The sequence below is a fragment of the Clavelina lepadiformis genome, chromosome 9 (assembly GCF_947623445.1).
Source record: "Clavelina lepadiformis chromosome 9, kaClaLepa1.1, whole genome shotgun sequence".
Lineage (NCBI taxonomy): Eukaryota > Metazoa > Chordata > Ascidiacea > Aplousobranchia > Clavelinidae > Clavelina > Clavelina lepadiformis.
The window spans coordinates 11,495,319-11,519,950 of record NC_135248.1 but is presented as its reverse complement, the minus strand read 5'-3'; the positions used below and the strand labels follow the sequence as shown (position 1 = coordinate 11,519,950).

The window sequence follows — 24,632 nt, the reverse complement described above, 5'->3', positions numbered from 1 at the left end:
GGCATAAAACTGGTGAAGAAATCAATGAGGACAATGAGAAACAGTTGACTCCTGATCCTGAACAAGAAATGATCGAGGAAGGTGCTCATTTACATGCTCTTCTCAATTACTTAACAGAAAGAGTAAGCTGTTTTGCTCATACACAACTACTTTGTATTAAGGATTGTCTGCAAAATTCGGAGTTTGCTAAGTCTGGGAAGCAGCTGGGAAAGGTGGCCAAAATTGTAAATTCAGTAAGAAAATCTGTAAATGCTACCTCTTATTTGCAACGTAAAAAAATAACGTTAAGAGCACAGAATGTGACAAGATGGAATTCGCAGCTTGTTATGTTGCAAAGTGTCTTAAAGGATCACGAAGAAGTTAACGCGGCTCTCACCTTGATCCAGTCACGGGAAAAAATAACAAATCAAGACTATTTGGCATTGAGTGAGCTCATGAGTGTGCTACTGCCTTTCAAGGAAGCAATGCAGCAAGTTGAAGGAGAAAATATTGTAACATCCTCTTGCATTTGTCCGGTAGTGCTTGGCTTACTGAAAGCAATGGAACAACTAAAAAACTCAAATTTCCAGAAACTGGCAGCTAATCTTAAAGACTCTCTTTCTAAAAGATTGTTGCCATATATAAATTCTCCGGACAACAGACTTGCATCTCTTCTTGATCCACGATTTAAAAACAGCTGGATTGAAGATGACGTTGAAAAAGAAGAAGCAATACGTTTGCTAAAAGCTCATGTGGCAAGGATTACGAAGAGAGTTGTAGCACAGAGGATGAAAACCCTGCAAAAAAGCCAAAGCTATTTAACTTCATGGCGGAAGGCTTAAAAAAGAAAAGACCAAGAAATTCAATAAGTGAAGTCGACAGCTATTTGGGGGTAGAAACCATGCATTTCGATGAAGACCCACTAATGTATTGGAAGAAGAAGTCAGAAGAACTTCCCACGCTTGCTACTTTAGCCAAGGATTATTTGGGACTAACAGCAACATCAGCCCCGTCAGAAAGAATATCTTCAATTGCGGGTAACGCAAGAAGAAATTTACTGGGGTCAGAAACTTTACGCACCCTAATGTTCATCAAATGCAATCCAACAGTTTTTGAGAAAATGTAAATGCGAACCAAAATTTTGCAATTTGTAGTTATCAGGAGCTTCTTTCCTTTTGCATTTATTTTAATTTTACACTCCTTATCGCTATCATCCTTATCGCTGTCACCTTACCGCTATCAGCTTGGTGTATTCGTTTGATAACATTTCATTGCCTGTCTTGTAGACTATTCGTTGTTAGTCGTTGCCAGTCGCTCAAACTTTTGGTTGTTAACAGTCACTTAAAAAAAATTTCTGTGTTTGTATTTTTCAGTACCCATGATTAGGAATAGTTGAAATATTCGAAAACATTCGAATTTTTTTTAATTAAAGGGTATTCTACGTATCATGAATGAAACATGAATAGTTTGTGATTGTTGCTAATTACGTAATGTAATTGTAATTTGATATTTTTAACAGGGAGTAATTGTAATTGTAATGTAATTGAAACATGCAAGGGAGTAATTGTAATTGTAATTGAACTGAATTAATGTAATTGATCCAACTCTGGTATATACAACACTTCAATGTGTTGGTGCGTCACTTCAGGAATGTGCAATTGTCTTCATTCTGACAATCATCAGTTATCATCAAAAGATCTCTATCTGCCAGCTCCAAAGAGGATAACCGAAAAAGCACAGTGTAAAAATTGTAATGTAATCTCTTTATGCATGCAGAAATCACATCACTTACCCCCTTTTCAGAAACATAGTATTTTCTTGCACATCAATACTTGGTAATCAACTGGACAATAGCTGTAGAAAATAATTTTAGCATACGTCAAAGGAATTTGTGCATTCTCTCTACCAACGCATGCACAAACACAACCTAATGTAACTAAGATGAAACAATTTCCATCAATTCTATTTTATTTACCATATACATTCCTTTGATCAGTATCACCAGCTGAATACAAATATACAGAATACGTTACTTCCAGGAAAAAATTTATGAGTTAAGTTTACAAAAATGTACTACGAAATTTCATTATAATATGCTTGCAGTATATGTTTAGAAACGACACAGTTAATTAAATAAAATTACCTTTTCAGATAACAGTTTGCTCAAAGAAATATGCTATGTTTGGTGTACAGCAAACTACAGCTTGAGTTATCAGAGTTCTCTCCACTTGCATAGTTTGAAATCTTGAAAAACAACAATCAAACATTACTACATAACATTTGAAAGCTTAATAAAACACTAAATATAAATTGAGAAACACTGACAACTAGCAAGACCTTACTTTATCATTATATGAAGCACTTCAGATGTGCAATCAGTATCTTTGGCTTTGTAACAAACAATAAACAAGTAACAGTAAAACACAGTTTTGGAAATTCATTACACACATATCACATTACAGTCACAAATAGCATTTACTTTAAGTCATGTATACTAATCCAACTAACACTGTGACATAAATTTCAAAACCAAACCCAGGCAGGTTTAGTAAAGAGCAAAGTTAGCTTGAAGTCAATGCATACAACTTACAACAGTGATTCCCAAACTGTGTGCCGCCACAGATTCTCAGGTGTGCCGCGAATCTTTTTGGAAAAGAACTGTATAAAAATTTAAAATAAGGCATACAGACAAGCATATGCGACTTAAAAGCTTTCTAGCTGCTTCAATAGCTGAGAAATAAGCACATGTGACGATGAAACCAATTATGGCATTGTCGATAGAGTAGGGTAATTTTTTAAAGCAACATTTCTTCTCTTGTAAGTGTGCCGCGAGCGTTTTCTAATTTTTCTAGTGTGCCACAAGCTGAAAAAGTTTGGGAACCACTGACTTACCAGGTGAAAAACGGTGTGAAGTTATATTGAGTGAGAACTTCGATTGTGTCTTTGACGGCATTAAGGAAAACAGCCAGAATATCAGACCTTGTACACATCTTACATGGAATACAAGTGATGTTGTGTACAAACTTCTTCCTTGAAAATTTTGGTAGAAATCCCGCTAGTGTATTACAGCTACCATTTTTCAGTCCCTGAATAGAAAAACAAAATAAATTGTAGCCTGTGAGTCTTCTTTTTCGAAAATGATTAACGTTTTAGACCAGCGGTTCTAAAACTGGGGGGCGTGTAACATTCATAAGGGGGGGGGCGAGAGATGACAAACTGTCTATTATTATATGAGCTATGTCAAAACATGCTTTCTTGACTTTCACTATAGGTTCATTTAAAGTGTGTCACCATGGCAATTGTATTTTTGAAATTTAGATTCTGAAATACGTCAATTGTTACATCATAATATTTGGTGTATTGTTTTCGTTTACTCATTCATGCACTCCTAGCTCGACTAACTGTTCTCTTTTTGCGGTGACCTGTTTTTTCTCACAACGGGGGGCGGCGTAACAAGAAAAACTTTTAGAAATGTATCACTTGCAGGAAATACTTAATTTACACTAAATGCATTTTCTTTAGTTTTACAATTATGATGTATACAGGAAGCCAGATGTTTTTGCTACTAACCTGTAAATATCCGATCAGTTTATGACGTATTATTTTTGAGTCATTAACGATTGAAAATTTGTGTGCAGTGTCGGCCACACATAATAAAAATAGTAACCGCACCGGTTTAAACAGGGTAAAACCAACGTCAGCCAATATTAAAACCGTAAAATGAAGCAAAATTTAATTTTAGTATTGATTTAATAACCAGGTATTTTAGTAATTAAACTAATTGTATTGACACAACATGAGTGGAAAAAAGAGAAAGTATGACCAAAATTATCTGAAGTATGGCTTTGTAGATACCACAGTGAACGGAAAAGTCGTACCACAATGCGTGATATGCTTAGAAAAGCTAAGCAACGACGTTTTGAGACCAAGTCGTTTGCAGCGTCATCTCCATGAATATAAAGACAAAGCCTAGGAACAAACTTGACTGTGTAGCCGACCTAAGACGTGCATTATCTTCTACAAAACTTCGAATTAAACGTTTGGTTTCCAAAAAACAACTACATCCTTCACATCAATGAAAGTTAATTGAAAATAAATTGTTTTTTTGTTTAATGCTTTTTTATTTTGCAATGAGGTGGGGCGTGAAATTTTTAGGTACCGTCACGGGGGGCGTGTGCCAAAAAGTTTAAGAACCCCTGTTTTAGACCTTTGGCAAAATTGTAATGGTAAAACTAATGCTAATACACAATGGTTGTCAAAACGCTAGTAATCAAATAGCCATAGTTTTTACTAGTGGCATTTAACAATCCCTCAAACAAGAAATTTAAAATAGGGACAAATTTTAATCATTTTGTAAGATCATGTAATAAACATGCAATTGCAAAACACTTTAAGTTGGCATTTAAAACACTGACTAAAATTGACGAGGTAGTGGGATATTCCAAAATAACTTGTTGTTGTTCTTAACGACAAGAGGTAAATAGCCTATCACAGTTGAGCGAAGTGGTCAGTGAACTCAAGTGGTAATGATCGACCAAACACATCAAGTGGTCTAAATACAACTATGCAGTGTACAAGTACAACCAAGCGATCGTCTACACGGCCAAAAACTGGGAAACAGTGAGCTAACCGTTGGCCGAGATATGATCGCTTAGCCATGGTCTATTCCCAAAATTGGACAATAATAAAGTTAAACAATGAGTGTTGGCATCCTTTTACCCTAACATCAAGGTGGCAAAAAGTGAGAGCTTAAAGCTAACAACAACAGCTCACCTTGTGACACCCTGCAGGAAATTTACATCTTTGGTTATCTCAAGTGAAAAAATGACTAATGGGCACCAAATCGACACTGTTATAGTAAACAGCATCCTATGACAATTTTTCTGTTTTTGTAAGCAAGCACCTGCAGGGCTTCGGCGCGATAGAGTCCCTTTTTGCCTCAGCAAAAAACCATGCCGGATGAATAAAATCAACTGGGTGAGCGTGGGTGCAACTAAATTGCCTGGAATCTGGAGATATCTGTTTCAGCTTAACCCTGTGACCAGCTTAACCTTGACTTAACCCAGCTTAACCTAAGGTTAATGGAAGCGAACTAAATTGATATATGAAGTTCTAGATACTTCTATCCCGGGCCCAAAATAAAGAAAATCATGTCGATTGCTGTGAAACACTTTGACTTTATGCCACAATGAGACTCTGGATAAATACAGTTGGTGAGTAAGAACCGCACTGACAAAGACCTTCCATAACATGTTGAGCACTGGTATGCCGCGTATATATAATTGATGCAATCACTACAGCTTGAAGGCATAACTATTTCAACCTGATCCTGAACAAAAGCCCCATGTAATTACAAAAACTCAATTTAATACAGTGCGTGAGCAATGCAAACACGAGTACCGGTCTATAGCCTTAGCTGGATTGCCAGTTTAAACACGATTGTGTATTGCACTGTGCAACAATTCAGCAGTCTTTAAAACTTGCTTTGATTCTACATTCAGTAAGTAAGCATGTACGGATATTCCAGTGCCTATAGAAGCCTGAGGTATATAACCAATATCCAGCCTACGAAAAAGAACCAATTAAGCAGCGTTAATGCCAAAGGCCTACCCACCAAACACCTAAAATGGAGAACTATGCTATTTTGTTAATATCAGCCTTTTCAGATTTTTAGTGAGATCCGTTTATAGGCTAATTTGTTCAAGGAATTCCAACGGTTTTAACTGCAGTACCGATGCCATACCATAGATAAACCTATACTATATGTTAAACTGGCCAGTAATCATACTGCAGTGCGGATCAAATCTTGTGGTACACGGTGTGCATCAATCACTATACAAACCTTATCCATAAACCGATATCGCCTAGATCTCAGCAGTCTACACCAGAAGCTTAAACCATCCAATCGTACCGTACAATGACCAGCCATAGCCGTTTGGTTGGATTACTCATTCGAACACGATTAGCCTTACAACAATTACTGTACTTTAAAAGATGGAAATATTCCTTTTAGCCCACCATACGAATGGCTAATCCGTGCATTCCTTTTTCCCTTTCCTATGAGCTAATCCTTGACGAATGGGGAGCATCTTCCTTCCTATAACATAAAATTATGTTTCAAGGATCTTTTTGTGAATAAATATGAGCGCTTGTATAAAACCTAAAAACCCATTTGATTAATCAGCTTACAAAACAAGCAATAAAGTTTAACCAAGAACATATTGACCATGTTCAGAATTAGAAATAATTATGCTAGAACGCTGAAATTTCACGTCATCAAAGGAGTATTCCTTATTTAGGCTACACTCCTATCAAAAATTATGTACCTGGGGCTTCTATATGTTTCGAAATATCTACACTTGTACAGAAATTGAAGTGGTTTTATGGAAATGCACTTGTAAAGCGCCCGATACAGTTTCGAAAACAGGTTGACCATGTCCAGAATCAGGAATAATGATACTAGAATGCTGAAAATTCTTATCAGGAAGGAAATACTTTCCAACTACACTTATGTCAAAAAATTATGTAGGCACAGCCAGGGCATCAATGTTTCTCAATAAAAAGGCTTACATAAAACCTAAAGTGAGGAGCAAGTCCACAAATACGTTGATTTTATATGAAAGAACAGTATTCACTGAACATTCTGGTAAAATATTTTTGAAAATAAATTCGTGGTCACGGAGTTATTGTCAAAAGAAAATCGCAAAAGTCACGGTTTATGGCATTCATTGTGACGTAGATAAAGGATGTTGTTATCTCATAGAGTACATATACCAAGCGGCTTGACAACATGCTGCTGCTGTTGCTTTCCTTGCGCGGTAATTAACTGAAGCCAGAACTGTAGGTCATAGGAGTTTAGCCTATGTCCAATTAGGCTTCACGTGCAAAAACTTGCAACGTGTAGCATTGTAACTGAATAAATTACAATTTCTTTAACATGAAATATTCGGTAACCCAACCATTTGCGTCCGTGAAGTTACAGTATCCTTTGGTTCGACCGCATAGGCTACCCGTCAAAACCGCTACCGTACAGGATTGCCGTTTTCAGAATATAGGCTGTCACCTATCAAGCTACTAGCAGTTAGAGCAATCTATACAGCTATAACAGATACATACTGGATATACAGCAAGTATTGTTAAATTTATGAATTTGCGAATGTTGTCTGCTACAGCCTGACTGTAAAGTTTGGACTGTGTGTAGAATGCCTTTCCCCGCACAAAAATGCTTGGCAAAAATTGGTCAGTACAAAATTATCAGTTTCGTCCATGTGCAAGTTTAAAAATTTTTGACAGAGCAGTTCGCATGCTCATGTCCTATTTTTAATCAGAATATGCGTAGTGTCTGCTACTTTTCAAGGATAAAACCGGGCATTTCGTTTGCGCGGAAAGTTACTTTTCCTGCGGAAGTATAAAACTTTGTGATGACTGAACTGAATAGGCCTAGCCCTATACCTTCTATACGCTACAGGACAACAGGAGTAAGAAAGTCTTTTAGAAATTCATTATGGGCTGAAAGTACACAAGTACGTTATGAATCGTACCGGCATAGCTTACCGGATTTCTCTTTTGAACATTTACCTAATGAGTACAAATTTAGAAATTTTTATGATTATTGCAGTATCATGGTATCTTTTCGACCAAATTATCATGGTATCTTTTTAACCAAGTTTCCGATGAGAAATTGTTTGAGCAAGCTGTAAAAGTTAAAATTTTGGTAAACTTTCACTTATTGCCCTCTGAACCCCCAATTGTTTATCTTCTATAGTTTGATATTTAAAAAACTTGGAGTTCTTTGAAAATAGGACTTAAGTTAGTGAATTAATTCATTACCCCTTGGTTTTCTTGAACACACATAGGCTAGTCGTTTTAACTGCCATATCTTTTCAGACTTTTTAGATAAGCATCATGCCAAATAGATGTGTGATTAAACACTGCAATGGAAAAGCTGAAGCGAAACAAATAAGCATATTTTCTTTTCCAAAAAATGAGAGCGTGAGACAACTATGGGCGTCATTTGTTAAGACAGCAAACCGTGAATGGGATCGAAAAACGGATCGCACACGAAGCACCATTTGCAGTCAGCATTTCATGCGAGATGATTTTACCAACTATGAAATGTTTAGAATGGGTCTATCAACAAAACTATGCCTTAAAAAAGCGGTTGTGCCATCTATCTTCACTGAAAATGTATTAAGAAAATTACAACTGGCTGAAGTTGAGGAAGATGATGATTTCACAACCACTAGCCCTGATTCCATCACCAAATCTGTGGGAATTCTTCACGTGCCTTTAACAGTAGAAAAAGGGATCCAATGTAACTTGAGCATTATGCAGTTGGAAAAGTCAACACAGATATCCACAAATAGTTCAGACGCAGGTTCAAGGGCAAATAATTAGTTTTAAATTGCATATGTGTGTTTGCCATTCATAAAATTTCTATATTATTATTTTAAACTTATTTCAATTATTATGATACTACCTTTATGCAGCAACCCAGACCGACCTACTGCTTCCATTTCTTTTTACATCAATACAAAGAAAACGAATGAAAGCTGACGAAACCTTTGAAAGCAGTATTGCAGTTGCTGATAATCCACGGGATCAAAGTTTTTTCCCTGAAATATCTATTGATTCCCATATGAAATCACATCATCAATGTATTTTACTTATACTAGACAGACGTCTTCAAATACCCTTTGTGTGGAGTCAGCTATGTGATATGTAACGTTCATACTGTATATGATTATGTATTTTCCAGGGACATCAGTTAAACGGATATTATTGCAGCCGAAGAGCCAAAATTTATTGTGTTTGAATCAAGTCTGATGACAATTTTCCAAAGATGTCCAGCATGCAATGATTTATGTAACTGTCAATGCAAAAATCAGAAGGGAAATTACGTGGAAATACAACAAAGGTGTCCAAGACGTGAATTCGTTCGTGGTTGATCGAATCAGCCATTCAAATGTTTTGCGCGATGCATTCATAAAACACACGATAAAGTGTAATAAAAACAGGTTGACCTTGGCCAGAGTCAAAAATAATCATGCTGGAACGATGAAACATCACACCAAGGAAGAAATAATCTTAACGCACGCTCCTATCAAAATCTTATGCGCCCAGCAAGACCACTAGCTATGTTTCACAATATCAACACTTGTGCAGAAGTTAAAATGTTTTTTGGCGATGCGCTTATAAAATGCATATGATATATTGTCATGCAAACCGGTTGGTTGGCCATATTCACAATCACTATAATCATGCAAGAGCGTTAAAAATTTACGCAATGGAAGAAATAATCCCCATCTACACTCTTGTAAAAAGTTATGTGCCCAAGGCTTCGTTGTCCTCTATTATCAACGCTTGTGCAAAAGTTAAAGGCCCTTTTCGGTGATGCGTTTTTAAAACACCGGTTATAGTGTAAGGAAAACACCTTGACAACGCAAAGAATAAAAGATAATCATGCTAGAATGCTGAAATTTCCCATCCTGGTGGTGCCTTTGTTTTTTTGTTAAGTGCTTACAAAGGTATGAGTTTTTCGAAGTTGTCCGGTTTTATGGAACGAGTTTCTGCAAGATTGTCACATTCTTTGGGTTCTCTCAGGGAAACATACTCCAATTGCTACCAATTAGTTTCATGTGTTTTAGCAAAGCACTGCCTTAAATCGATTTTTATGACTTCAACATTCTTATGCTTTGTACTGATTAGTGTTCAGAGTCTGTTGACGTTAATTTGTCTACTTGTACACGTCTGTAATGTCACCACCTTTTAACGCGATTGATAAATTATGAGTAATTATTTCAAAAAGTATACGTGCGTTGACGCCAATACTGCTCCCACCTGTGACGTGGCCGAGGCGGTCGTCGAAAACTTACTTCGCAAAACCGGAATCCAGGCTCAGTGCAGCTTATCAACCCATACAGCGGACAAGTTCAAAGCAAATGTGACTTCAATTCGCTGCATATCATCTTGTAAGTTATCCCGCAATTTTTCGGTTTTAACAACTTCTGAATTTCTGTCGGTTCATATTCGTTTACAACATCGATGGTTTCAAACTATTCACGTTTTCCATTTTTATCTCGATATATTAAGTCTGTTAAAGCCATTTATTATTCCGTGTCGAATTGAGTTAAACGATGCACTTTATTATTTTCGCTCAGAAATTTATTACGTAATTTCACCGTGAAACGTTGAAATAAAAGTGATTATGCGCATGGCAAGCCAGTGTGTCAATGTTTAGCCGAAGTGTTTGCATATTATAAAATCACAGACACAAGGATGGTACGTCTGAGCCGAGAACGCGGTCAAAATTGGCATACTTTTAACGTGTATATGGGGTATATGGTTTAGGATTAAATAGTTTTTCTACATGTACGTCAAGAAAAAGAGGAAGGTAAAGCTTTTTACAGCAGAACAAATATAAAACACTCAACAATATGATTTTAATATTAAAATTTTGTCAAATTTCTAACCGAAGCAAAATTCTGTTTTTTTATTTTGCATTCGAATCTATTTCCGCGTTTTCTCTGCTCGCTTTCCACTTTAACCACGTGATTCCAGACACGCCGCCAAGAATGAGACAAGCCCCAAGTATCTCCAGCATGCTGGGTGCCATGTGCAGTATGGTGTGCTCCAGTACCATGCTTACCACGAGATCCGCATTTTGTCCCAGTGCTACAAGTGCTGGGTGAATTAGTTGAACCGCCCTAAATAATAAGTTATAATAAATTATGCGTGACAGTTCCCCGGTGGAGATAGAATATGCTGTACGGTGAAAGTCATAGGCGAATTTATACCTGTTGGACGACCACGTTGCTACGGACGAAGTGACGCAAACTGCCAAAATGTAACCAACGCCGGCAGGGGTAGGAGGCCACGAAAGTTTGCGGACGAAGAGAAGAACGAAGCTGATGAGGAAGGTTAAAAGAGAATGGTAACCGACGATTGTGAACGAGTGAAGTTCGCCTGCGTAGAAACTGAATTACAAACTTTCATTCGCTTCCCGGCTTCTTAAACCAAAAATCCGGATAAACTATTTGCGATCAACGTCAGTTCTGATGCAAAGTTACCTTTCAACTGACGAACGGTTATCATTCCTACGCTCCTGCTGATGCCAGAGCACACTATGAGCATGTAGCCGTAGACGTTCACCAAGACCCGGTTGTCGGACAAACCTTGAGGAACGACGTAATCGTTGTTGTTGGGGGACAAGCTGGATGCTGGACACAAATCGAATAATGGAGATTACTCTTTTCCTATTTTCTTAAAGATCCATTTTACATTAAAAGATTTTTGTTAAAACATTTCCTACTGTTCAAATATATAATTACAAACTGGGAAAAGATGATAAAATGCAGGAACTCTTGATTGTATGAATGTGATATAGCTAAATTTAATCGATATAACAAATCAATCAGCTGATAAATGAAATGAAATAAGTAACGAAAGTAAGGCTTGATAAGAAAGCCAATTTAATATCACCAATTATGCATGAGATGCCAGCTACGCAAGTGACAACGGCGATAAGATCTTTCCAAAATAACTTTTCCCTCATAATCAAGAAGGACAGGAGTACGGCAAAAATCGTTCGGGATGCGCCTCTTGTTGCAATCGCATTTCCCGGAGGAATAACACTATAATAAACATAGCAAGTGTTGCGTAAGTTTAGTGTAGACATTTTGTTTTCGATTGGTAAGTATTTAACGACAGACAGCTCAGCAAAATTACGAAAACTAAGTCCGTTAATTGTTTCTCCCAGAACTTTTGTTGGAATTACCTATAACTTTTTAAAGTCTTACGAACTATAAACAAACGTCTGAATAATAATGTAAAAAAGTAAGGTTATGTTTCAATCGCGGTCTAACTTGAATGCTTCAAAAGAGGTTATAGTGGCAAGACTGTAGGTGACCGCTATGAGAAGGCAATACCATGCTTTGCCTTCTGGTGGAAAGAACGATATCTGCCTGATTGCACCCAGACTCCCAAATAAGATAAACTGAAGAAAAATAAAAACTTTTTAAGGTTAAAACCACATTTAAATTAAAGGAAGTTCCTCGCAAATTTTCTCTGTAACCTTTGTACCTGCAGTCCACATCTAACGAATAGGGTCTCCGCCGACCCGACCCCGTTGTCGCCTGCCAATCTCACAAACACCGCGGTGAGCCCATACATTACCCCAGCGCCTATGATTGCCAGGAGAATTCCTTTCGTGCAGTCGCTTTTTGATATTGGTGTTGATTCTTTTTCGTCATTTGAGTCATTGGGAGATTGTGACGTTGTGTCGCTTGCTGACGCTGTCGACGTCCATTGCGTCATGAGCAAACCGCGATGAAGCGTGACAACGCTTTGCCCACCTTTATTGGTAACGGCTTTTGTTGCTTGAAAGTTGTATTCTTTGAAAGATGATGAAAAAGAAGAATCGACTTAAGACAAAGATAAAAAATTATAAAAAATATATCTTAATACTTGTGGAAAAATTTTATCTCAAAATTACAAAAGAAAAAAAAATATTCTAGTCCAGTAGTAGCTGAACTGATAACCTATGTGAATAAAATCATTTGACGGCAATAGTGATTTTGTATAGTAAATAAACTATATTAAGCTACGAATACAAGAGTCTCCAAATGCCGTAAGTATGGATTTTCGTTCATTGATTCGCCTTAATTGCTTAGCTGCTTATTAATGATTTTTTGTAGTTGCTCTACTAAGCTATATTGATTCTAACTGAGATAGTCATGCGCTTGATGGATGACGCTTTAAGCCCCCTGAGTAATCAAACATGTACGTTCTTCGATTTTTGCACTTTTATCGCCGATGTCTCACACCGCGATAGTCCTGGTCGGTCGGCTTTCCACACAACATCCATAAACGCACAGTTTGAAAACATTGAAAAGCAAATGTTGTGTGGCTGCATAGCTCGTCAATGGAATTGAAGTAATTCTTTATTGGCTTTTTACTGCATCTTTAGCATTTACCACGTAACACCATTACGAAAAGTGATAATAAGTTTGTCGACTTGTGTTCAAACGAATTGCTAATTTGTTTCATGGTTTTGTTTTTAGTTAATTTACTAATTTACCTGGTTTGTCTTTTATTTCTTTCGCAACCTGGTTGTCGTCTGTTTCGCATTCGTGACGTATCAGTGGTGTCTTTTCAGAGGATTCTGAGACTTGTTTTTGTCTGAAAATGATTGTATATAAAAAACTTTCTAAATCAAACAATAATGAATTTTATTGCAAGTTTCAAATAAAACAGTTAACTTTAGGTATAATAAAATATTATTAAAAATGAAAATTAGCAACAGCATAATATTTCCTACCTTAATAAGCTCATCTTTGCCCGGGTTGCTGTTTTATCTGATTCCATTTGTCGTGTGGCCACTATTCTTAGATAAAATACTAAAACGTGTTTTCTAAGAAAAAAGACTTTACTTGGCCACAGAAATATCCAGTATACTTCCTAAATGGAAGTGCTTGGATTTGGACCAAAAGAGAATTTTTTTTCTAGCTGCTGTATGACAATTAGTTTGGGCGAACTATGCAGAGTGGGAAGATAACGACATATTCTGTTACTGATACCATAAAACGTTTTTTTTTGTTTGTTTACAGTATAGCATACGAACAACGCTTGAGTGGGAAAAGGAATCGTAATCATACGCAATGTGTAACCTTTATGTACGCTTGCTGACTATATTTTTAGCTTTCTCTGTACTGGCAACTATACGTTGTGATACAAAGTATATAACTCTTCCAGTAACACGTCTTATGCTTAGTTGCTGTGTGCTGGTCTAAGTCTATAGCCTATATTCTCAATCGTCTATTTTAGGCTACTAATGGTTCACCTTATAAATGCTCTTTTGTATGATATCTGTAATATTTTATCTTGTTCAACTAAATGTGTTTCCTTAAAACATTTTGTTAATAAAGCAATGACTCTCGATGGGTTTGATAGACAGCATTAATCCGACTTAAACGATCTCTCAAAAAATGATTTCTTTCCTGACGTCTGGTAACCAATGTTGTTTTGGTAGCCTACATGCCTTTTTTATCGACATTTATAAACATTTTCTTTACAAAAGCCCCAATCGCAAAATATACATTCGTGACACCAAATCAACGTGTCAGTGTCATCTTTTGCGAATAATAATCATCCACTGCGTCGATAATTTCAAAGGTTTTCCTTTTTTCTTGATCCATGAAATATTTAAGAAACATTAAATCTCCTTCAGCTAGTCATAAATACTCAAATAGCTTGTATTATCGATCCGGTCTTATTATCTTCGCGGTATAATCGTAAAATCGTCACATGTCCACGTCTTGTATTCACTAACCATTCTTTACTACTATACTGTTCATAACTGTTAACTTAAAGCCATTTATAATGAAATAAACTGACCTATTTATGCTAACAATAACGCCATCTCCACAGTCGTTATATACCGGGGCACATTGAGAATTATGTTTTTTTCTTTTGCTTATGCGAGTTGGAAAGACTTTTGTTTATAGGCCTAATAACGTACCCAGACGTACCTCAAACGTTTTTCTGGTTATAATTAACTATCGACAAAAATCTACTGACGTAACTTGATGCTAACTAGATTTGTCAACGACTTTGTGAAACAAACAGCACAATAGGTGGTTCACAAATTGCTTAGCCATAACCTGTACACAATGGAATGCCGACTGTAAAAAATTTTGTTTTCTTCCTCGAATTTGAACCGGTGTAACTATATTTTAGTCTGCTTGTCGTCACATTTATTAGCAATCAGATTCAACATAAATGATCAACACACAAGAACGCTGTCGTGGCTTAGATACAAACCTATTAGCAACAGTTTGGGTTTAATGGATTTTCAACTTGTGTAATGACAGGTTACTCTTGCTCATGAGTGAACGAGTTTATTGCAATCTAAGAGCATTGTGACTTTCATGTTTAATTTCCATTACATAAATAAAGCATTTTTGGAGCGTCGTTGCTTCATTTAAAGCCAGTTGAAAAAGCTGAAAATAAAAGAAAATAGATTTAAAAGCTTCCTGCTACAGCTTCATAGAAACAACCAAAATTTCGGCTGTAAAAATGTGATAGTCATACAACACATTTCAAAGTGCAATTCTAATCTGAAATCGGCTATTTCATTTGTTCCAGCAGCAGAATGTTTTTCAATAACTTGAGTAGTTGTCAGATAAAACCAGTCACTCTTAAGTTTTGATAAAAGTTCATTGCTAAAAACGTTTGAAAACCACGATTTTTTCAGAAGTTATTATCATCAACATTATAGTTTGCCCAAAGTGCTGTAATTGCCAACGACCGCAAGCCATTCTTTAAAGTATAACCGCTAAGATTGCTATTACAATGTATCAGATAAGTTAACAACGTATCGATTTTAAATAAGTTATATTCAGACGAAAATTGATTCCTATCAGAGCGACTGCTTTTTCTGAGCATGCAAGCAATCAGCGAGCATGAATATTTAATGTAACCGATGAAGCTCTTTTGCAGAGACCGCTACGAAAAGTAATTGAAAACTACCGCTGTGGTTTGCTGTTACCCTGAGGATTCCTTCCGCGACACGTCGCGTTCAAACTTTACCTATTGATGACGACAGCTTCAGTACATGGTCTGACAACATCGATATCACTGACGTCCAATATTATGTATAGCAGATTGGTCAAAGAGGTTTCATTATTATAGCATGGAGATCGAAGATTGATTCTTGTAACAAGTCCTATATAGCTATCGCGATGATTTGAACTTCACTTATTGTGCGCGAAACACAAAAATCGAATTTGTTATTTATCCGGTGTAGACAGGAAGTCGGTCCTGAATTTAACACGTCTAGACAGCAACTTTGCACTATGTGCAAAGCTTAGGTCAATATTGGTCCCGGTACAATTAACTTTTACGTGTATTTGTTGGCAAACTTTGCTCTCTCATTCCCCACTCTGATATTTGCGTTAGAAGTGCTGAGTCTGCATTTACTTCGTCTTTAAAACTTTGTTGTCTTCTTTCAGAGCAGCACTGGTACAGTAGTATGAAAAGCAGAAAAGTGCAAGATAATTACTTTAAAGTTGTGATTTTGTTTGTGAAATAAGTAGGTATACAAAGTTTACAGTTCTTTAATTTGCACCAATAAGAAATTTGAACGATGAAGATAGTTTATAATCTAAAATTAAAATATAACTATAACTGATGAATCTTCGATGAAATAAATTTTAACCTCGATTTCCGGTACACCATCGCTAATATAAAACTACAACAGTTATCATCAATGAATTGCCTGCTAGCTCTTAGGATAGTTGTTACCATTCTGTTGGCTAACTCTCTGTTGGTATAACTTTGTTGTTCAGATTTAAGATTCAGTGCTACGGTGCTTGTAATCCACACGTTAAAACAGTGTTCAAAATGTGACCACTCTCCCATACGGTTCGTTTCCTTATTAATCGTAAACACCATAATTTTTCTATAACCAGAATGCGGTGCCCTTGATCTATACGAACGCTTACGTCACCATTTTTTAATATTGGTAACTTTTTTATCTTTTCACTTTGATAACGTAGTTCGTTATTCAAGCAACTATAATTTCCCTCATTTTTCTTTCTTTTGAATGCTTTGCCCCGGAAATTAATAATTATCCTAAAAAGCGATAATGACGACAATTATGCAGCGAACATTGATCAGCATATTAGCTTATATGTTGATCCAGATAATTTAACGTACTCCGTTTCCTGTGTAAGGTTTTATGACCGAGCTAAATCTCGTTTTGCAAATAGTCATAACTGCCCATGCTCAACCACGCCATAGCCAATAAGTCGAAGCCACTGCACAATGCACTTGAGTTTTACCAATAACACACTTCATTTGTCATTTTGTTTAACTATTAACTATTACTATTAACTATTAACTTATTAACTATTGTTTAACTTAAACTATTCATTGGTATCGAAACGTTGAGTAGTTTCACAATCTTGGTGAGTTTTGGAATTTGAAAATTCTGTTAACTGACTACAAAAGCGACAAGTCAAGCCGTTTACGTTTTAACGTCACACCAGGTCATGTTTTCCTTTGATGACGTCGTCGAAGACATATTTGGCAATGGAAAATATGTAGTTCTTCTAATTGCAATCCCTTATTACGGGATGGTTGTTGGATCGTTTCTTCTTACCGGAGCTGTTTTTCTTGGTATGTTTTCCACCATTGTACGTTGTGCATCACTTTGTAGAAATTCTTTGTTCAACGTTGTAAATCTTGGTCGAGTTTTCTTTTTCAATTTGCAGTTAACTTAAAATTAGTTCAATCTTATTTGGGGTGACGTTTTGCAGGTAACACTCCGTACAGTCGTTGTTATATTGATCCATTCGATAACAAGAGTTCATTTCCGAATCTCACCGAAGATTTTATAAAAGAGCTTTTCATTCCTTGGAACCCAAAAGCAGAGGTTTGCTTAAACTTAAGGCTCATTTCATAAAAAGTAGGTTGTCTAATAGCGTTGTGTTTGTTGAAAGGATTACGATCGCTGCAAAAGGAATCTTTTCGAAGATGTTGGTTTATGCGCAAACAATCTCAATTCAACTTGCATTAGTCAGCTCGTTAATTCGACTGGCGTGAGCGTTGTGGAATGCACTGATGGCTACGTTTATGATCGGAGCATCTTTGACTCAACGATTGTAACTGAGGTATAATGCTTGTGTCAATATTTGTTATTTTATACCCTTTTTGCTTTTTTCTGCACAACTATAAACTACTTGTCAAGTGGTATACGTTACAGAGCAAGAAAGCCAAAGCCTTTCTTTAAGTGACATAAAATTATTCACCTTTTCAACTATAGTGATAAAACGACATTTAGAACATGCAATTATTTCGAAAAAATAATGGACAATTACGTCATGCCATTACCTTATTAATTCGTGATGGAGAAAGGCTTCAAATTCTTTCGGTTCTTCTTGGCATGACCAAGATGTCAGTCGGACAATAAGACTGAAATCTTGGGCATGCTTCGAGCAGCTGCTTGGTAGCGCTCTCATAAAAATCGTGCAAACATGGAGAGCATGATAAATAGAAAGATATTTCTAGGAGAGCATGGTATATTGATTTTGAACAGTCGGATATAGCATGGGTTTCTCCCTCGCCACACTTACAGGTAACAGAGTTTGCCACTCGAACTCCTTTCGTACAGAGTTGAGCGGAAAAGTCCGACTTCGTTCACGTATTGTCTTGATTGTAGTCTCCGCGCATGCTTATTTGCTGAGACAAAAAGCTTTCTTTGAGCCGATGGAGTGGCTCCCTTTCTCCAAGAGGAAAAGAAAGTGTGGCACCTTCGCGGCGAAGCCCAACAGACTTGATGTCGGCGAGTAGTTACAGCGATTCGTCAAATGGGTTTTCGCCAAAATGTTTTGTAAGCCTGGACCTGGTTTAGAAAATCAGGTGATGATAAGCATGATGCGGAATTGTAAAGCTTAAGCACTTCCAATCGGGCTTTCTGAAGTTTTACCGCTTAACTGGTATGGTCGGAACTGATATCATGAGTTCACAAGCAGTGACAAGTGAATTTAGATGCTGGTACCGCAGACACTTTTGAAGCACACATCAGTTTGGTAGTTTGCTGTCAGCTTTATCGCTCTTGAATGTTAATTCAGTAATTCAGTTAATTCAATTCAGTTAATTCATTCATTGTTTCTGTTCTCCAGCGTCCGTTGAAGAAAGTTACTTTGTAGTTTGCGCGAAAACGAAGACCCAGGTTGTTACAGGTATACCCAGGAAATCAGACATTCACCGTCGCTGCTGAAGTGGTTGTATCTCCAATCAAGGTGGTTGGTAGTTGAAGTTACCAACATATACTGCTGCTGATTAGGGAAATTGAAGACGAGCGGCGACAAAAGTGGTGGCTTACAGACGTTGATGCTACTGCATGGTTGTTACTGACAATAGACATTGTTTGTGTCTCATTGGCAAATGTGGCGAAGCTATGTCACTGTTTAATGTGAACCCAGTTAGCGAAAAGTTACAAAGAACTAGCTTCTCTGCGGAGTTATAGTGGGTCTCTAGGTGGAGGATAACAACGGCCTGATGTTTGTGGGCACAGCGCTTGACTATCTTGCACAGAGTCGTGCCCTCGACGTTCAGCTGAAGTTCTGGTACTTAGCTGCAAAATCTACTTTTTGTTTACGGTGCTTGTTATTTGGACCTAAAATAAAGCGCACCCCTTGTCGCTTGCAGCTGATTGTCCTGGGTGGGTTGCTCTGTTTGTCAGGTTTAGCTGGTTTTGAGTTGAAGACGTTTCCCGAGCGGAGCTATCCTGCACGAACCCCTGAATTTTCATGAATTCCTGTGATGTGATATCTTTAATTTTTTTGGTTTAAAAACAGGTTAAAATACCAATGTTACAGCAGGTTGTATAATCAAAGCTGTTTGTTGCTAAGTTAAATAGAGACGTAATTATTATCTTACAGGATATATGGTAAATATAATACTGTATAATATAATATAATATATAAATATAAATATATATATATAATAAATGTTATTTCTACACAGTGGGACCTTGTTTGCACAAATGGCATCGCCAACGCCGTTTCCAGCTTTGCATTTTACCTTGGATTATTTTGCGGATCAATAGTCGGAGGTATTCTTTCTGACAGGTACATTTCTTGTGGTCAATAATTGCACGGTCAGTGGTTTTCAACCATCGGACCGCGTTGACGTTGCAAAAAAAAATTTGGTGGCTTCAGTTCCTTCCATGGGTTACGAAACCGAAAGAAAATAAATTCTGAAAAAAGGTTTTGATTGAGACTGACGTACAAACGTGTTTTGTGAGATATGATGCTGCCATGCTGTTAGTTACAGTGAAAACTTCGAAACTCTATAAAAAAAACATGTTTGTTGATGAATTAACATTGTGTGACATCCATTCAATTCGTTAGTGACCCTCTAGCGGGGTGCTGCAAGTTTGTCGCAGTACAGCGAAATAATTTTAAAAGAATTCAAAATTATTTGCTTGTTTGGTCTGAAGATTCAGTAGTGCTGCTGGCATGTTTGTTGTACTTGCATGTACAAACAGCTTTGAGAGCTTGTTCAACCGGTAACAGTTAGTTAATTCAATTACTAAACTACCGGTGCTCAAATAATTTAATTTTCGGCTTTTTCCTGTCTTCAAGCGCGAAAAGTTGAAATACATTGGCTGTTTAACAAGTCCCATATGCACGTCTTAACGACAACAACCAAACAATTTCACCTTTCTGTATTTTCAGGTATGGAAGAATTAAAGTGTTTCGTGTGGCTCCCATTTTTATATTCATATCCGCCTTCTGCACAGCTTATTCGCCCAACGTTTACTTCTACAGCGTTTTCCGTTTCCTTACAGCCTTCTTTGATTTTGTGTCCATAGTCGCCGCGTTTTCTTTCGGTAAGATTTGTACAGTAGGCAACTAAACTTATGATAATTTACAACCGTAATATATTTCTTTTCCTTATCTAAACTATGTTATTCACAAAATGCGAAACAATTTTTCAAAAACGCTTTTTGTTGTATACGCTTTTAGATGGGCGCTCAGCATATGAAAACTGGTAGCTATATGACACCTAATGACTAACAGAATCAATAAGGTCTTGTTTTGCAGTTGCTGAAATAACCAAGAAAAATTGGAGGATAGCCATCGGACTTGGATTCAACGCAATATTTGGAGCAGGATGCATGATTCTGAGCTTGTTGGCGTACGCATGGAGAGACTGGAGAAGCCTGGAGATTGCGATTTCCGTGTCAATTCTGCCCTTGGTGCCATTGGCCTGGCTTATGCCGGAGTCTCCGAGGTACGTCGTGGTTAAGTGACTCGTATCTGCATGATTTAATTTTTCTTCAAGGCTTGTATATTTCTAGTGAAGCGCAATATAAAATTAGAACGTTTTATAAACAACTTGTAAAGTAAATTTATTGTATAAATTATTAAAGTTGTCTAAGCACCATGCAAACTATTGATTTTTTAACTTGATGTAATACGTAATTAAATACACTATATAACACTTTTGTAATAATCAAACGAAGCCTTTGATCTTTGATTTTGATTTTACATCGTGCTGCAGGTGGTTATGCACCAAAGGTAGACTGGCCGAAGCGAAGAAAATCTGCGTCACTATGGCCAAACGCAATGGCACTGAGCTTTCCGCTGATATTTGGCGCAAAGCAGAGAAAAACTTCGAACCTGCTGGAAGTAACAAAAACGCAAAAACCAAAAACATTAATTCTTTGAGAGAAACATTTTCTCGTCCTTACACTCGATTCTTTATCGTGGCCGATATGTTTGTTTGGGCAATCACAAGGTACACAAGCTTTTGCCTAAAATTTTGTGCTTACTGCATTATTTTAATTCACGTTATGAACATGTTTCCATTTGAAATAATAACTTTTACATATTATATTATGCAGCATGGTTTATTATGGATTGATTCTCAACACCGGTTCACTAGTTGGAAACATTTTCATTAACAACGCAATTGGAGGATTAATGGAATTGCTGGCTGACACTGTTGCAATTCCAGTTATTTCATTTATTGGGTTCACCAGAACCAAGGGATACTCCTTGTTCATCGCTAGTGTAACTTGTCTTGCTTCGACAGTAGCACTACAGTTTGGCAGCCACATAATCGGTAATATATAAGCCTAATTATTGATTAAAATTTCTTAATTAATTAGGCGATGCTTTAACGGTTTTGGGCAAAGGTTTGTCGTGCTGGTTCAAGAAGATCTTTTATCTTTAATGTTGCTTAGCTGTCCAAAGCTTCGCCACTGCATTGGCAATGATTGGAAAGTTTGGTGCAAGCTTGGCATTCGGGGTGTTGTATCAGCACACAGTCGAAATGTTCGCCACTGTCGGACGAAGCACAGCCTTTGGTTTGTCGATGATGGCGGCCAGAATTGGAAGTCTTTTCTCCCCTTTCACAGCTCAAACAAATTACGAGATACCTTGGCTAAGTCCGGTGTGTTAATTCGAATGACAAAAACATCATTTTCTTGTTTCACGAACGTGTAAATTTTACGACATGTTTGAATTACTTTATTATAGACAATTTTTGGAATCACGTCCCTGTTGGCGGCAATAATTTCGCTAACCTTTCGTGAAACAAAAGGACAGGAACTTCCGACCACTTTTGATGAAGCGGAGAAGAAATTCAAAGACCATTTGCAAGGAACAGTAACGGCGAAAATTTTCTGCTTGCCAAAAGTTAGGTAAGTGGAAGCAGTTGCTTACCGTTCAGTGTTATTTCAGATTAAAGCAAGGGTTCTAGTCAATATATAACCTACATTTGCCTTACTTGTATTTTCCAAGTGGAAATATATTCCCTAATGCTGACGAAAAAGACCAGAAGAAAAGCTGGCTTTCTGAGTAAAAAGTGGAGACGTGATTAGAACTATGATAACAACTTTAAGCTTGAGCATGAAAGACATTATTTTATAGCCTGTAAAATAGAGCACACACATTGAGTATTGCGAAAGTTTTTTAATATATTTTTAAATTAGTTCGCTGGGTGCCATTTAAACTCTAAGGTGTGTGCAAGATGTTGCAATTTATTTATACAGCTAACATCAACAAAGTTACGGCTACAGCAACAAGCAGTAGTCTATACTTGTATGCAGGATTGGCAGATCTTTTAGTGATCACTACTTAAGTGTATACTGTAATATAGTAAAATTAGCGTGATACATTATTATTCATTTGTAATAAAACAAAGCTGTATTTTGTCCATTCGAACCGTAATTTTATGAAGGATATTGGAGGTTGCTGTACATTTGTGAAATGCTTCGAACCAGAATTAACCGGCAATGTTATACCTCTGTTAAAAGTTAAATTAAGGATCAAGTCAGAATAATTAAAGTTAAATACCTAACAAATTTCAATTGATGGAAGTTTTGCTGCCAAAATGTCACAGCATAGAAGTTTAAGCTACAGTGTACTTCTATGCACAGCTTAAGTCGTCACTGTTACCAACAAAATTGTCAAACTTCATGGAGATTCTTCCTAAATGCTATAGTCAGGCATTGAGCATCAGTCAAATAGCGTGAACTTTTTGTGCTGATTGTCACTGGAAAAAAAGTTTAAATCTAAAACAAATGGATCTGATTTTGACTAACTTTGGTATTCTAATTTCGAATCTAAAGTCAGAATTTTACAATTGTCACCCTAAACTCATATAAGTTCAGCATATCACGCTTTAACGGCTAGTCATCTAATCTAGTCTAGTCTTGCCAATATTTGCACTTCAAACTTTTTAATAACATTCACTCTGTAAACTGGAGTATGTGTAGAATAAAAGCAAATGTCAACTTATCATAGTCATTAAAAACGACCGTCCTTCAGAAAATCAAAACGTAGAATAAAAAGTCAACACTTGTTCACCAAATTACCGTGTAATCCATCATAATTAGTTAATGGGGGAGGCAAGAAATCGCGGGCAGCGTAATATGCCTTCGGGGGAGGTGTAGGGAATAGAATAAAACGTGTGGGTGTATCTAAAACTTACTAAAAACGATAAAAAAAGGTCACAAGTGGCACATTGGTAAAACATTGATACTACACAAAGTCACTCATTGTAGGTGGGATACATTTAAATATGTACAGCATCCAAAATTAGCCTACATCTAAAAACAATAGTGCAATGCTGAACTATTATACGCCTGTCAGCATGGTTATTATACAACGAATTAGAAAACGTGAAATTTCGTGACAAAACCACGTAACTCAGTAATATAACTAAACATCAGGCAAGCACTTTTACAATGGGAAAATTAACAAGTGAATAACCGTCAAGCAAATTTAAGGGAGTAGGAAAATAAATTACTGAGTGGAGAAGTATATTTCGGAATATTTTCCAACTTCCGATTCACGCCACTTAACCCCATTGATCTTGTGCCTTTTTTAATATTGACGTAGGAGACTCATCCGCTGTTGAAAATTTGCGATGAAACTGTACACCAAATCTTCGTAACGTTTCTAATCGCAAAAAAAATCGTTTTAAAATTTATTTCATTTCAAGAAGGCACGTTTCAAACTTATGACGTGGGTATGCAAGGCCCCAGGTTTACTACGAGTTGCATGACAGTTGAAACTATATGTTTGCACAGTAATTTGATATGAGTAACGAGTCTAAATAATAATAAATCGGTAGAAAATATTCACAATAAAGTGCACAAAAAATAATACTGTCATCAAATTTGCGCAAAGAATTCCAGCAAATTTCAGCTGATAATAATTACTGAAGTTTGGTTTGATTAAAGTCCAATGCATTTCTGGTTACCAAACGAAAGCGCCAGGCATAACCACAAGCATCTGTCTCAAAACCGTTCATTTAAAAAAGAGTATTTAACCATTTTGGAAAATCATTTTAGCGCATTAAATTATTCTACCTGAATCATTTTTCACGTTTTCTGTACAGTTCCAGTAGGCCTATCGTTTGCCACACAAAGCAAAATTAGAGTACGGTTTGAAAATGTATCTTGATCACTCTAAATCGCTATAGCTGTCAACCATTTGAGACTGTTGACAACACGTTAAAAAACTCGTGTGAGATATAAAAGAGATGTTCTAACATTTTATTTTCATGTTTTGTTTTTAAAGCGTTCACATGAGCGTTGCGCGGTCACTCACTTTCCTACAGATGCGATGGCG

At 36.8% G+C, this 24,632-nt stretch overlaps 4 protein-coding genes and 1 long non-coding RNA gene across 8 annotated transcripts; 2 read left to right on the top strand and 3 right to left on the bottom strand.

Moving 5' to 3' along the window:
- Positions 1-1,413: 1,413 nt before the first annotated feature.
- LOC143471247 (uncharacterized) lies at positions 1,414-5,956 on the bottom strand. Of its 2 annotated transcripts, XR_013119518.1 has the most exons (5): positions 5,822-5,956; positions 2,872-3,065; positions 2,570-2,637; positions 2,123-2,223; positions 1,414-1,833 (listed from the first exon to the last, which is right to left on the bottom strand). XR_013119518.1 is itself a non-coding variant. In XM_076969655.1 (4 exons), the coding sequence occupies exons 1-4, from the start codon at positions 5,906-5,908 to the stop codon at positions 2,192-2,194; spliced, it is 381 nt and encodes a 126-aa protein (XP_076825770.1). In that variant the 5' UTR covers positions 5,909-5,956; the 3' UTR covers positions 1,414-2,191. The 2 variants fall into 2 exon arrangements, 1 of the variants encoding a protein (XP_076825770.1); XM_076969655.1 differs by having other exon boundaries at positions 1,414-2,223.
- A 1,918-nt stretch (positions 5,957-7,874) lies between these two features.
- LOC143471218 (uncharacterized) lies at positions 7,875-9,005 on the top strand. The gene is made up of 3 exons (XM_076969618.1): positions 7,875-8,356; positions 8,469-8,636; positions 8,738-9,005. The coding sequence occupies exons 1-3, from the start codon at positions 7,885-7,887 to the stop codon at positions 8,803-8,805; spliced, it is 708 nt and encodes a 235-aa protein (XP_076825733.1). The 5' UTR covers positions 7,875-7,884; the 3' UTR covers positions 8,806-9,005.
- Positions 9,006-10,112: 1,107 nt separating this feature from the next.
- Positions 10,113-13,661, bottom strand: LOC143471216 (solute carrier family 35 member G2-like). Of its 2 annotated transcripts, none has more exons than XM_076969616.1 (8): positions 13,298-13,661; positions 13,058-13,158; positions 12,061-12,401; positions 11,844-11,974; positions 11,461-11,612; positions 11,049-11,198; positions 10,776-10,944; positions 10,113-10,685 (listed from the first exon to the last, which is right to left on the bottom strand). In XM_076969616.1, exons 1-8 carry the CDS (start codon positions 13,342-13,344, stop codon positions 10,472-10,474), a joined length of 1,305 nt encoding a protein of 434 aa, XP_076825731.1. In that variant the 5' UTR covers positions 13,345-13,661; the 3' UTR covers positions 10,113-10,471. The 2 variants fall into 2 exon arrangements, with proteins under 2 accessions (XP_076825731.1, XP_076825732.1); XM_076969617.1 differs by having other exon boundaries at positions 12,061-12,371; positions 13,298-13,659.
- Positions 13,662-16,895: 3,234 nt separating this feature from the next.
- Positions 16,896-22,712, top strand: LOC143470381 (solute carrier family 22 member 21-like). Of its 2 annotated transcripts, XM_076968487.1 has the most exons (12): positions 16,928-16,946; positions 17,028-17,157; positions 17,298-17,413; positions 17,481-17,651; positions 19,510-19,613; positions 20,223-20,377; positions 20,592-20,781; positions 21,052-21,288; positions 21,395-21,615; positions 21,737-21,945; positions 22,032-22,195; positions 22,296-22,712. In XM_076968487.1, exons 2-12 carry the CDS (start codon positions 17,031-17,033, stop codon positions 22,354-22,356), a joined length of 1,755 nt encoding a protein of 584 aa, XP_076824602.1. In that variant the 5' UTR covers positions 16,928-16,946; positions 17,028-17,030; the 3' UTR covers positions 22,357-22,712. The 2 variants fall into 2 exon arrangements, with proteins under 2 accessions (XP_076824603.1, XP_076824602.1); XM_076968488.1 differs by having other exon boundaries at positions 16,896-17,157; positions 20,316-20,377.
- On the bottom strand, positions 20,591-23,328 carry LOC143470382 (uncharacterized). Its single transcript, XR_013119358.1, has 3 exons — positions 22,851-23,328; positions 22,282-22,348; positions 20,591-20,807 (listed from the first exon to the last, which is right to left on the bottom strand). It is a non-coding gene; the product is annotated as an uncharacterized LOC143470382 (long non-coding RNA).
- Between the last annotated feature and the right edge of the window lie 1,304 nt (positions 23,329-24,632).